Source organism: Lathyrus oleraceus, chromosome 3 (assembly GCF_024323335.1).
Source record: "Lathyrus oleraceus cultivar Zhongwan6 chromosome 3, CAAS_Psat_ZW6_1.0, whole genome shotgun sequence".
NCBI lineage: Eukaryota > Viridiplantae > Streptophyta > Magnoliopsida > Fabales > Fabaceae > Lathyrus > Lathyrus oleraceus.
Genome location: NC_066581.1, coordinates 59,327,097 through 59,340,757, shown reverse-complemented (window position 1 = coordinate 59,340,757; position 13,661 = coordinate 59,327,097). Strand labels below are relative to the sequence as shown.

The 13,661-nt window shown below is 36.0% G+C and overlaps 1 protein-coding gene and 1 pseudogene across 1 annotated transcript; both read left to right on the top strand.

Moving 5' to 3' along the window:
* The first annotated feature begins 8,483 nt into the window (after positions 1-8,483).
* Positions 8,484-10,921, top strand: LOC127129653 (uncharacterized; annotated as a pseudogene).
* A 134-nt stretch (positions 10,922-11,055) lies between these two features.
* LOC127129652 (nudix hydrolase 2) lies at positions 11,056-12,758 on the top strand. The gene is made up of 6 exons (XM_051058801.1): positions 11,056-11,068; positions 11,119-11,213; positions 11,313-11,450; positions 11,534-11,611; positions 11,697-11,747; positions 12,613-12,758. Exons 1-6 carry the CDS (start codon positions 11,056-11,058, stop codon positions 12,751-12,753), a joined length of 516 nt encoding a protein of 171 aa, XP_050914758.1. The 3' UTR covers positions 12,754-12,758.
* Positions 12,759-13,661: the final 903 nt, after the last annotated feature.

Here is a 13,661-nt window from a genome sequence, read left to right as displayed (position 1 = left end):
AGCCGAGTGGAACCATAAGATAGGGAACCCACTGAGATTATTATCTCGCCCCATGTTGTTGATTATTTTTCAGGTGGTTATGAGCAGGTGAAGGGTAAGGACAAGATAGAGTGATGTCTTGCTTACCTGGCGACTGAATGGTTATTCCGCTGTGTAGATATTTTTGTTGGTGTAAGCCCTAGAGGCCAATACTTTTGGTACTTGTATCAAATTATTTATTAATAATAAAAGGCTTTTTCTTTATTATGTTTGTTTAATAAAGTCCCTAGAATAGCTAGTTCATTTAATGTATCAAGTGTGACTTAATCATGAGATCACATTAAACATAAGGTCATTATTCTTAAAGTATCCATAGTCGATATTTATTGTAAAGTGGAATAACATTAAAGCATTAAGACTATTATGTATATAGACCGATGATCACATCTCATGTATCATGGATAAAGAGTTATCAAGTTTTAAACATAAGTATGAATATTAAGAGTAACATTTATACTGGATTGACCCGTTATGAGAATACTATATAGCATGTTATATAGAGTGTAATAAGTTATTCTCATGGTGATAATGGTGTATACCAAACCACTATGGACCCTAGATGTAGAGTCGAGTGCCTTATTGTTGATCAAACATTGTCCGTAACTAGATGACCATAAAGACAGTTGATGGGTACTCCACGAAGCATACTGAGGGACATCAGTGACCTAGATGGAATTTTCCCATCCTACGTAATAGGATAAATGTCTATGAGCCCAATATTGAACAGGACAAGGATGACACTGTCTATGCCTTGTGTTCAATATAGACATAAGGGAAAAAGGGTAATTGCACACATAAGTATTATCACAAAAGGATTTGTCAAATCACATGACACTTTTGTGTCTTAGGTAGCAGTGATGTATTGCTAGATACCGCTCACTATTTATTATGTTAAATACGTGATTTAATATAATTGGCAATGCCGCGAAAACCTACAGGGTCACACACAAAAGGATGGATTGATGAGAGATAGAGTAACTAACACTTTAAGGTACAATGTACTTAAGTGAATTGTAGAACATCGTAAGGTACGATGTACTTAAGTAGAATATGAAATATGGTAAGGTACCACGCGCTTATGTGATTTTGACATAATATAAGATATAAGCGACATACACTTAAGTGGGATTTTTAGCTTACAACCCACACAAGTGGTTCTATAAATAGAACCCTTGTGCAAAAGCATTTGTGCAGTTGTAATTTCGTTTCTCTTTCTCTCTTACTCAAAGCCTTCATTCGTAGCAGCTAGTACTGAGATTGAAGGAATCCGTTCATGTGGACTGAGTAGAGGCGTTGTCACCATTCAAAGTTCATGATTGCTCCGTAGATCTGCATCAAAGGTTTCAATCTCCACAAGAGGTAACGATTCTATCACTGATCATGCCCATTCGTAAGGATCACTAAAGGAGAAAATTTTAAATTTCGTTGTGTTTTGGATCGCTCTTCTCCTATAGGGGTATCAGAGCCACTTACGAAACCATGCGTTTGATAGCTGTTTATTTTCTGTATTAATACGATTAAAAGACATGATGAATCAAAGAATAAACGAGTAATTAAATTTGGCATCATGTGTGTACGATTTGGATGATTGATGTTGACTATGCTTCGGAATCCGATGTTATTATGGTGAAGCAACGATACATCGGTCGTCCATAGGTTACGCAATTGAGATCGATCAAGTTATATATATGATATAAGTAATCCTGATGCAAAATACGGTATATATGATATACTGTTTCGGTTTCGTTCATTCAAACACTTAATGATTGTTTTTCTTTGAGCGATCAATGGTCATTTGCTTCTTGATCCGACATTAGTATGGTGAAGCAATGACATGTTGATTAATCATACTGAATTAACAATCAAGGTGTGTTTGACAGTCTGAAATTGGTGCATTAGGGTTTATGACGGCATAAGGGTTGTGTTGTCAAAGAGTTATGCGATTAGGGTTGTGACTGCGCAAGAGTTGTGCTTTAAAGTATCAAGTGTTGATGTGAAAAACAACGTCGATTTCAAATGAATTGTTCATTAAAATTTTGCTTCGGGGTGCTGCCCCCTTGACCCTCGTCCGCTGACTGGGTACCGGAACCCCCGGCTAACTCTGCATAGTGTGATCAGTCGCCGAAATTTAATTTAGTTTTAATTAATTAACAAAATTTAAATTAACAATAATAATGCGTTTATTATTATTATCTTGTGGTGAACGATTATGGCCTTAGTTTTCCTTTATTTTGTTTTGGTATTTTAAAATACGACCTGCGTGTCGTGCCTCTCTTTTAATCTCTTAATGTAACTTCTTTTCTCATCTCACTCCCACGTATGTAAAACGAGTTTCTTTTATGTAATGTAATGTTATGAAGAAAGAGAAGAATACAATATCAAAGGAGGACAACCTTGAAGATCTTGCTTGGAGAAGCTTAGATCGTTATTAGGTTAGCTTAGATTCTCTCATTGGCTTGGGAGAATAATTGCGCTAGGGGACATAACTGTTTCATTATGTATGTTGATGCATGTGAATGTATGTTGATGCATGTGAGAGACGATTTATATGATAAACAAGTCGGTGAGATAAGAATTATTGTAAATTCCCTCAAATAAAATATTAAGTTTATGCTTTCCAAGTTTTAGCACTCATCAAGACTAGTATCGATTAATGTAGGTTTCGCCTACACGAGGTGCATGTTCTATATTAGTAAGGTGCAATGGGATAATTGTAATATCCAATTGCTAAAACAATGGGTCAAATTTAACTAAACAAATTATAATAATATTATATATGTTTAGAAGCAATAGTTGGAAATGATCCATATATTGGATTGGAATAAGAAGTTATTCAACCAAATAAAATATTTGAGAGTTGTATTAGATACAATTGGAAGGAGTTCCTACCTAAATAACCTAGTTTTGTGTAATCCGCCTACGTGGACTTAAAACAAAGTGAAATGTGGATCTCGACCCACTAGAAAATCTTCCAACGGGATTTTCCGAATCAAATGGTGAGGGTCATTTGTTTTGAGTAAAATAGTGGGAGCATATTTAATTAAAGGCACAATTAAATATGTTATTGATACTTATATTTTCATTATTTTCATGTATGAAGTTTGGTTACTTAATTGAAGGTTTTGAAGATCTCAAGCCAGACACTGACGTGGTCAAGTTTCTGAATGAAGATTCTGAAGTTTGGGTACAAAGATGAAGATTCTGAAGATTCTGATTTCAGATTTATGTTTCTTCTTTTCATTCTTTATCAACCGTTCATTATAAGCTAATGGAATTAAAAATAAGATCAAAAGATATGTGATCAAATAGTATATGGTACGAATCGAAAATATTCTTTCCACTACTTGAAAATGTAGGCGAAGGATATTACTATTCTTCACACCTGTCACTAATCCGCTAGTGGATAAGGCCTCTTTTGATATTCCCAAATTTCCCACCAATGGTACCTTTATTATGCTATATAAGTGGGACTTGGAGACTTGAAGAAGGCTGCTATTGATAATGCAAACGCTAATGCTGCTATTGCTAACGCTACTGCTACAAATTGACAAGTCTATTTTCTACATGAAAAATCTATCAACTTTGTCCACATTTTTTCTTTAAGTGTTTTGTATTTCATTTGTGTAAAACCTAGTTGTGTAGAAGCATCTTGTAACACACAAAAATCTTATTTGAACTGTTTGTTTGTATTTCGTTAAGGAGACTAAGTTTAGTCAGATCCTTGAGAAGACAAAGAAAGTTGTTCTTTGTGTTTGTTCTGCAATCTGTTTGGGTATAGTGGATTAAGTCCTTGGGTATAAGGAGAAATCACCATGGCAGGTGGACTGAAATAGCTTTGATTTCAAGTGAACCAGGATAAAAATACTTGTGTATTTATCTTATTGTTCTTAGTATTGTATGGTGTTCTTGAGTTGGTAAAAAGCTTTTATTTTTAAAACCCAATTCAAACACCCTATTTCTTATGTTTTTCACACCTTCAATTGGAATAAAAACCCCAATTCTGAGTATGATAAAGTTTTTATCAACATTTCACTGTGTTCAGTACCGATCTAGTTTGTGTGAGAAATAATGGTCGTTACTAACAACAATGTTGCCGCTACTAACAACAATGGGAGAGATCACTATAGCACTAAACCACCAGTCTTTGATGGTGACAAGTTTGATTATGGGAAAGATAGAATTGAAAGTTTCTTTTGTTGGTGTAAGCCCTAGAGGCCAATACTTTTGGTACATGTATCAAATTACTTATTAATAATAAAAAGATTTTTCTTTATTATGTTTGTTTAATAAAGTCCCTAGAATAGATAGTCTGTTTAATGTATCAAGTGTGACTTAAGCATGAGATCTCATTAAACATAAGGAAATTATTCTTAAAGTATCTGTAGTCGAGCTTTGTTGTGAAGTGGGATAACGTTAAAGCATTAAGACTATTATGTATATAGACTGATGATCACATCTCATGGATCATGGATAAGGAGTTATCAAGTCTTAAACATAGGTATGAATATTAGGAGTAATATTTATACTGGATTGACCCGCTATGAGAATACCATATAGAATGTTATGCAAAGTGTCATAAGTTATTCTCATGGTGATAATGGTGTATACCACCCTTCGACCTGAAACCACTATGGACCCTAGATATAGAGACTAGTGCTTTATTGCTGATCAAACATTGTTCGTAACTGGATGACCATAAAGACAGTTGATGGGTACTCCACGAAGCATGATGAGGGACATGAGTGACCTAGATGGAATTTTCCCATCCTGCATAACAGGATAAATGTCTACGGGCGCAATATTTAACTGGACAAGGATGACACGGTCTATGCCTTGTGTTCAATATAGACATAGGGGAAAAATGGTAATTATACACATAAGTATTATCACAAAAGGATTTCTCATATCACATGACATTTTCGTGTCTTGGGTAGCAGTGATGTATTGCTAGATACCGCTCACTAATTATTATGTTAAATACGTGATTTAATATAATTGCTAATGTCGCAAAAACCTACAGGGTCACACATAGAAAGACGGATTGATGAGAGATAGAGTAAATAAGGAACACCGTAAGATACAGTGCACTTAAGTGAATTATAGAACATAGTAAGGTACGATGTACTTAAGTAGAATACGAAATATGGTAAGGTACCACGCGCTTACGTGATTTTGGCATATCAAAAGATATGGGCCACATACACTTATGTGGGCTTTCTAGCTTGCAGCCCACACAATTGGTTCTATAAATAGAACCCTTGTGAAGAAGCATTTGTGCAGTTGAAATTCCGTTTCTCTCTCTCTCTCTCACTCAAAGCCTTCATTCGTAACAACTAGCATTGAGATTGAAGGAATTCGTTCGTGTGGACTGAGTAGAAGCGAGTCACCATTCAACGTTCATGATCACTCCTTAGATCTGCATCAAAGGTTTCAATCGCCACAAGAGGTAACAATTCTATCACTGATCATGCCCGTTCATAAGGGTCACTAAAGGAGAAAAAATTTAATTTCCGCTGCGTTTTGGATCGCTATTCTCCTTCAGTGGTATTAGATCCACTTACGAAACCATGCATCTAATAGCTATTTACTTTCTATATTAGTACGATTAAAAGACATAATGAATCAAAGAAAAAGCGAGTAATTAAATTGTGCATCAGGTGTGTCTGATTTGGATGATTGATGTTAACTATGCTTCAGTATCCGACGTTAGTATGGTGAAGCAGCAATACATTGATCGTCCATAGGTTACACAATTGAGATCGATCAAGTTATATATATGATATTAGTAATTATTATGCAAAATACGGTATATATGATATATTATTTCTCTCTCATTCATTCAAACACTTAATGGTTGTTTTCCTTTGAGCGACCAATGGTCATTTGCTTCAGAATCCGACAAAAGTATGATGAATCAATGACGTGTTGATCAATCATACTGAATTAACAATCGAGGTGTGTTTCATGGTATGAAATTGGTGCATTAGGGTTCATGACGGTACAAGGGTTGTGTTGTCAAAGAGTTATGCGATTAGGGTTGTGATTGCGCAAGAGTTGTGCTTTAAAGTATCAAGTGTTGATGTGAAAATCGACGTCGATTTCAAATGAATTATTCATTAAAGTTTTGCGCCGGGGCGCTGCCCCCTTGACCCCTGTCCGTTGGACCCCCGGCTAACTCTACGTAGTGTGATCGCTCGCCGAAATTTAATTTGGTTTATTTAATTAACAAAATTTAAATTAATAATAATAATGTGTTTATTATTATTTTCTTGTGGTGATCGGTTATGGCCTTAGTTTTCCTTTATTTTGTTTTGGGATTTTAAAATACGACCTGCGTGTCGTGCCTCTCTTTTAATCTCTTAATGTACCTTTTTTTCTCATCTCACTCCCTTGTATGTAAAACGAGTTTCTTTAATGTAATATAATATTATGAAGAAAGAGAAGAATACAATATCAAAGGAGGACAACCTTGAAGATCTTGCTTGGAGAAGCTTAGATCGTTATTAGGTTAGCTTAGGTTCTCTCATTGCCTTGGAAGAACAATTGCGCTAGGGGCCATAACTGTTTCATGTTGTATGTATGTTGATGCATGTGAATTTATGTTGATGCATATGAGAGAAGATTTATATGATAAATAAGTCGGTGAGATCAGAATAATTACGAATTCCCTCAAATTAAATATTAAGTTTATGCTTTCCAAGTTTTAGCACTCATCAAGACTAGTATCGAATAATGTAGGTTTCTCCTACGCGAGGTGCATATTCTATATTAGTAAGGTGCAATGGGATAATTGTAATATCCAATTTCTAAAACAATGGGTCAAACTTAAATAAACAAATTATAATAAGATTATATATGTTTAGAAGCAAGAGTTGGAAATGATCCATGTGATGGATTGGAATAAGGAGTTACTCACCCAACTAAAATATTTGAGAGTTGTATTAGATACAATTGGAAGGAGTTCTTACCTAAATAACCTAGTTTTTTGTAATCCGCCTACGTGGACTTAAAACAAAGTGAAATTTGGATCCCGGCCCACTAGAAAATCTTCCAACGGGATTTTCCGAATCAAATGGTGACGGTCATTTGTTTTGAGTAAAATAGTGGGAGCATATTTAATTAAAGGCCTAATTAAATATGTTATTGATACTTATATTTTCATTATTTTCATGTATATTATCATGACAGCAAACACCTCAAACAATATTTTATGATCAATCCTTGATAAGGAAAAATTATCTGGGAGAAATTTTCTGGATTAGCATCAAAATCTGAGGATTGTCCTCAAACTTGATAGAAAGTTGTATGTTTTGGAGAAACATCTTCCTGAAGAGGAAACTCCTAGTTCTGCACCTAAGGCAGAAAGAGATGCTTATAAGAAGCATGTCGATGATGCCAATGAAACTTCTTGCCTCATGCTAGCTACCATGAACTCAGAGTTGCAAAAGCAACATGAGAACATGGCAGCGTTCGATATGATCGAACACCTGAAGATGCTCTATCAAGAGCAGGAAAGGCATGAAAGGTTTGAAGTTTAAAAATCCCTTTTTTCAAGGCATGTTAGTTGAGGGAGTCCCTGTAGGTCCCGATGTGCTCAAGATGATTGGGTATGTGGAGAACCTTGAGAGGTTGGGTTTTCCCCTCGGAAAGGAACTTGCGGCTGATTTGATCTTGCAATCATTTCCAGATAGATTCAGTCAATTTATCCTTAATTTCAATATGAATGATATGGACAAACCTCTTCCTGAACTGCTAGCCATGTTAAGAACTACTGAGAGAATATGAAAACAAAAGGGAAGTCCATTCTGATGATCGGAAATGGAAAGAGACAAAACAAAAGACCCACCAAGAAGGGTGATACAGGGAAAGGCAAGGAAGTTACCAAACCCAAACCCACTGCTCCTGCTTTGAAGCCTAGTGGAGGCATAGCAAAGGAAGGCACCTGCTTCCATTGTAGTAAGACAGGACACTGGAAGAAAAACTGCCCAAAGTACCTAGAAGATAAGAAGAATGGAGTAGAGACTTCAACGTCAAGTATTTTTGTTATTGAAATTAATTTATCTACTTATGTATCATGGGTATTAGATACTGGATGCGGTTCTCACATTTGTACCAATGTGCAGGGGGTAAAAAGGAGTAGAGATTTGGTAAAAGGTGAAGTTAACCTACACTACGCCAAAAAGCGCTTTTAACAGCGCATCTTAGACAGCGCTTTTAACAGAAAGCGCTGTCTAAGGTTAAAATTAAAATAAAGCGCTGAAAATGTTCCAAGAAAATACTAAAAGCGCTGTCTAAGGGGGGGTCTTAGACAGCGCTTTTAAAAAGCGCTGTCTAAGACCCCCCCTTAGACAACGCTTTTAAAAAGCGCTTTTAAATATAGACCTTAGTCAGCGCTTTTGAGAAAGCGCTGTTTAAAGTCTTTCAATTAAAAAAAAACCATTCCAATGGCTTTCACTTCTTCTCTCACTTCCCATTTTCTCTCTCTCCCAAACAAAAACCTATCCCTAACCCCTTTTCAATCTCAACCCTTCTTTTTCCCTACACTCCACCCAAAACCACTCTTATCATCACCTACTTCAATCTCAACCGTTGCTTCAGCGTCATCATCGAAAAACCCTTCCAGTAACAATAACCCTAAACAATCTAGACAAGATGAAGTTGTTGAGGTTGAAGTAGAAGAGGAACTTCCGTGGATTCAAGAAAAAGCTCTCGACCTCGTTGAGTTCACCGGTTCTGTTACCCAAGCGATTCCCGGTCCGAGAGTGGGTCCCACTTCGTTGCCGTGGATTCTCGCCGTTCCTCTTGGTTATGCTGGTCTCACTTTCGTTATCGCGTTTGTTAAAACCGTTAGGAAATTCAGTTCTCCCAAAGCACAACGCAGGAAATTGGTTGGTTTTTTTGTTTCTTTGGATTTTTTTTTGTTCATTGCGCTTATAGGAAATTATAATGTTTGTTTGTTTGTTTGTTTGTTTGTCTAGATCATGAAAGTAGTTCTTAGCTTTCATTTTGCTGGCTGGAAAAATCTCATGGAAATTCATTTTTCTGTTTGCTGGCTTACCATACTTTTGACTTCCTCTGCATGTGTCATTGATTTTAAGTAACAAAAAATTCATATCCAGACAGGTTTTGTCTTGGAAGAAATTTTGCGCAAATACATCCGATATGCTCTGAACGAGAAACCATTCAACCCTGATGTTGTAGCTGATTTAATTCAATTAAGGAGAGCTTCTGCATTAAAGGACTCACAAGTTGCTGAGATTCTAAATGAAATTTCACGAAGAATTGTTAGAGACAAAGGTAATGTCTTCTTAATATTGGACAGTTTTCATCTGAGTAATCCATGTACGTGGTAGTTTATTTTGTCCTAGGCTGTGTAGAAAAGTATTCCGATCAACTGCAGTGATGAGTGAACAGGATTATTTTTCTCTGGTTTGCTCCTTGTATTGACAAAGGTTTAGTATCTGGGTCCATGTTGTCAAGCTCAAATGCTCATGTCTTTTTGATAGAATTTGTGAGATATAGCTTCAATCCCATAATGATTAAGCTACTATTATGTTCTCAGCAAACTATATTTTTGTTTTTATTTGGGGTGCTTAATTTAGGTATGTTGGAGTTTCATCTAGTGGAATCACATACAAGTCCGGGACAACCTCGTTTAGTAGTGGGAGTTCCCAGAGCAGTAGTAAATATGGAGGTTTTGGTTCAAGAGACAGTGATAGGTATAGTAATATAGTCTGCAAGCAATGGTAAATGTATATTATGCTTGTTCAATAGTTCCATACTGTAGTTGGAATGTATTGCCATAGATAATCCTTGGAAAGTTTGAATCTGGAGTACCTAGTAACTATTTTTATCTTTACTGTTAGGGGAAAATATCTTGAACTTTGACACTAGTGCTTGATCTTCATAGATGTATTTTATGCTTGTTCAGTAGTTCCATAATGTAGTTGGAATGTATTGCCATAGATAATCCTTGGAAAGTTTGGAATGTTTTATGCTGAAATAAATATGTACCTAGTCAAAGACAGGCAGCATGATACTTACTACATGCTCACACAGGATAGATGTCCAGACTCAGCTTTAATCCTTGATCGTTGTTGCCTAATTCAACAAGCTTTTTTTACTTTTGAAAACATTATGTATAGGAATTTGACTAATGGTTGAGAATTGAGATGCTTATCTCGACCCATCCTTTTACTTTCACTTGCTTTTTGTCTTATGCGCGGATAGACACATGTTTCTACCTTGCCATACTGCAATCGTTCTATTTTGTTACCTGTATTCTTATTTCGGAATGTCTTCCTTGCAGCAAAAGCAAGGAAAAGACATCATCTAGAGCATCGAAGTCATCTGTTAATGCAAGTTCAGTTCCTTCTCAAAGTTCAAGTGTAACTGCAAACAATACTGAGGATGACTTTGATGATTTTGATCCTAGAGGAACATCTACTAGTAAGTATTCTGAACACAGTCTTCAACATTGTAGTTGTTGATTCAATTCATTGAAGAGAAGCATTAAGCTATTTTTTTAAGCTGAGTTTAAATTACCATGGTGGTCATTTTACTGTTTTATGTGTGGTGCACTTGCAACTTTCATACACCATTCCCAACTCAATGTTATGAAATGTGCATAGTTATCACTTATGTAAAACTAATTTAGCACATGTTTCAATAAGAATCTACTATTTCTACGTTAAATTCACTAGGGGATTGCTTCTCCCCCAGTGATAGTAAATGAAAATTGAAAATGCATTTTCGATCGCATTTAAATGAATCTCACCCTTCAATAAGAATCTATTATTTTTGTTTTTTACTGCTTGATTTCTCTATTTAAGCTTGACTTGAAATGAACTTTACTCTAGGCTTTGGCAAGGACTTTACCTGAATATCAATATTCACCAAACCAGTCCGGCGCTAGATCTGATGCTTTTGGACAGTTCAGCCAATCTCATTTACATGTTCCAAAGGAGGGTCCATCCAAAAAGCCTCAGTCTGTGCTTGGAAATGAACGGCTACCAAATGGACTCAACAGGTTAATTAGCTACATTCACTAATTAATTATTACTATTATTATTAATACAGTTTCATTTAATTTAATTTATTCAAAACAGGGAAAAAAGGGTATATGGATCAATTTACCCTTGCAACATTCAAACCTTGTTCATTCTGCTGTCCAGGTATATAATATACATTTATGTTTTACATGTTTTACAGCAGCAACTAGCTTAGGAACGGATTGATTGCGAATCCGAACGACTGTTTTTACTGTATTGCAGGCTGGATTTAGGTACCATCATGCCGAGTCGGATTACTTGATGCTTGTATATTGGATCCCTGATACCCCTGATAGCATTCCTGCAAACGCGTCACACCGTGTCGGCGTTGGTGCTTTTGTTGTCAATAACAAGAGAGAGGTGATCTTTCACACATCATTTTGTGGTTATTATACTGTTTCTTGTTTGTAATACTGTTTGAATGGTTTTGTTTCATTTGATAGGTGCTTGTGGTTCAGGAAACCAGTGGTAGATTTGGAGGCACAGGTGTATGGAAGATGCCTACAGGAGCTGTGAATGAAGTATACGTCGAAATGATTATTGATCAAATTATGAAAATGGAAATTCAATCTTTTGAGTTTTGACATGTTTTAATTCTATTTGCAGGGTGAAGATATTTGTGATGCTGTAATTAGAGAATTGAAGGAAGAGACAGGGGTAAGCAAACACAAAATATAGTACAGATTCGTTTTTCTTTGTCACCGACCGTTTTATTAATATATTTAACTAAACAAATGACAATATTTGTTAGTTTTGCCTGGATATTAGCAACATACAAATGACAATATTTGTACAGTAAAAAAATTGTGAGGTTACTTTTTCTGGTTCCTTTGTCTGTTCCAACTGCTTTACGTAGCCATGTTGTAGGTGAATCCTTTTTTAGGATTTACTAATCTGTTACATAATTAAGTGAGAGACCGGAATCGAAACCAACTAAAATAATTCCCTGAGGAAAGAAAGGAGAGTTGGTTAGGGAAAAAGTTGTGTTTTTCTTTCCATGGTTTTTGGGCTTGAATTACATAAATTGTCATATCTTCTCCCTCTTACATTTACTTATATTAAGCAAAAAGTAGTTGTCAAATACAAGGTTAAGCACGACCTGTGTTTGCTAAGTTTAATCACATGCATTTGCTTCTTGCTTCTCACCAAGAATACTAATTAGAAATGATGTTTCCAATCTGTATTTCCTATCCAGTTGTGAGGATTACCTTTGAAGTGTACGAGTACATGTTGGAAGCATGATGGACTTTGATATTTGAACATAACTATGCTTTTGATGATACAAGAAAATTATTTTTATAGTAAATGTTTACTTGAGTGTTGTAACTTGAAATGATGGTTAACTTTGATGAAGTGCCTTACTGTAACATTTTGAGTCAGCTGAGATGGCAGCTGGACTCCATCTATTAGTGGCTGGGGCACTTGGTTTCCATGCCGTACATAAGGTAAATACTAGTAAACTGCATTGTTGGCATGTTTCATTCATTGCACTTACCTTTTTGTATGTCATTCTTGGACATAGGTTGAAACAAAGGCACATATGGTACTTGTTGCATTCTCAAGTTCGTTAAACAGTCAGGACAGCTGCTCCTTTGCAGGAACTGGCATCCAAACATGTGATGGCAGCAATGGTGGAGATAATTTGTCAGCATCAAGCCTCTGAAGCATCTGACATACCTTATAATCCTATTAAGAATTGCTTTGAATCTCTATTGTTTATGATACATTCTATAATTAGGCTATTAGGCTGTATTTTAGTGATTTGGTTTTGATTAACTTATTTAGATTATTGTAAAATAATTTTTTTAATAGAAATTTGTGTAACAATTGTCATAGAGTTTAATGAGTTTTGCATTAAAATCTACTCCCACAATTTCATTTTAATTGACACATTTACGTGACTTATTGATCTTTCTGACTTCCACCACACGCTTTTATATTTGTTAGCCAAAAATTGGTAGAAAAAAGGCCAAAATGGCATGTATAAAATGTGATAACTGTCTGTCAAAATCTGGTTGAAAACAGGTAGAAATTCTGGTTTATAAACCTGGAAAAAATGTGGTTTAAAACAAAAGCTTCAAAAATTTTCGTATACATTAGACAGCGCTTTTGTAAAAAGCGCTGTCTAAGGGGGGATTAGAAAGCGCTTCAGGCAAAAGCGCTGTCTAAGGGGGGGGGCTTAGACAGCGCTTTCTGAAAAGCGCTGTCTAAGCCCCCCCTTTAGACAGCGCTTTTGCCTAAAGCGCTGTCTAAGGTATACCTAAAAAAATTAAAATAGGGGGGGCTTAGACAGCGCTTTTTGTAAAGCGCTGTGTAAGCCCCCCCCTTTAGACAGCGCTTTTGCCAAAAGCGCTGTCTAAGGTATACCTAAAAAAATTAAAATAGGAGGGTCTTAGAAAGCGCTTTTGGCCAAAGCGCTGTCTAAGGGGGGGGGGGCTTAGACAACGCTTTTAAGATTTAAACAAGCGCTGTCTAAACCTTTAGCAGCGGAGGCTTAGACAGCGCTTTAAAGCGCTGTCTAAGGCTAAAAAAAGCGCTGTCTAAGGTCTTGTTTGGCGTAGTGCTACGAGT

Bases quoted from the DNA above. Each gene is read 5' to 3' on its own strand.
- LOC127129652 (XM_051058801.1), top strand. The intron at 11,214-11,312 runs GTATATAATATA...ACTGTATTGCAG, and splicing joins TTGTTCATTCTGCTGTCCAG to GCTGGATTTAGGTACCATCA. The intron at 11,451-11,533 runs GTGATCTTTCAC...TTCATTTGATAG, and splicing joins TTGTCAATAACAAGAGAGAG to GTGCTTGTGGTTCAGGAAAC.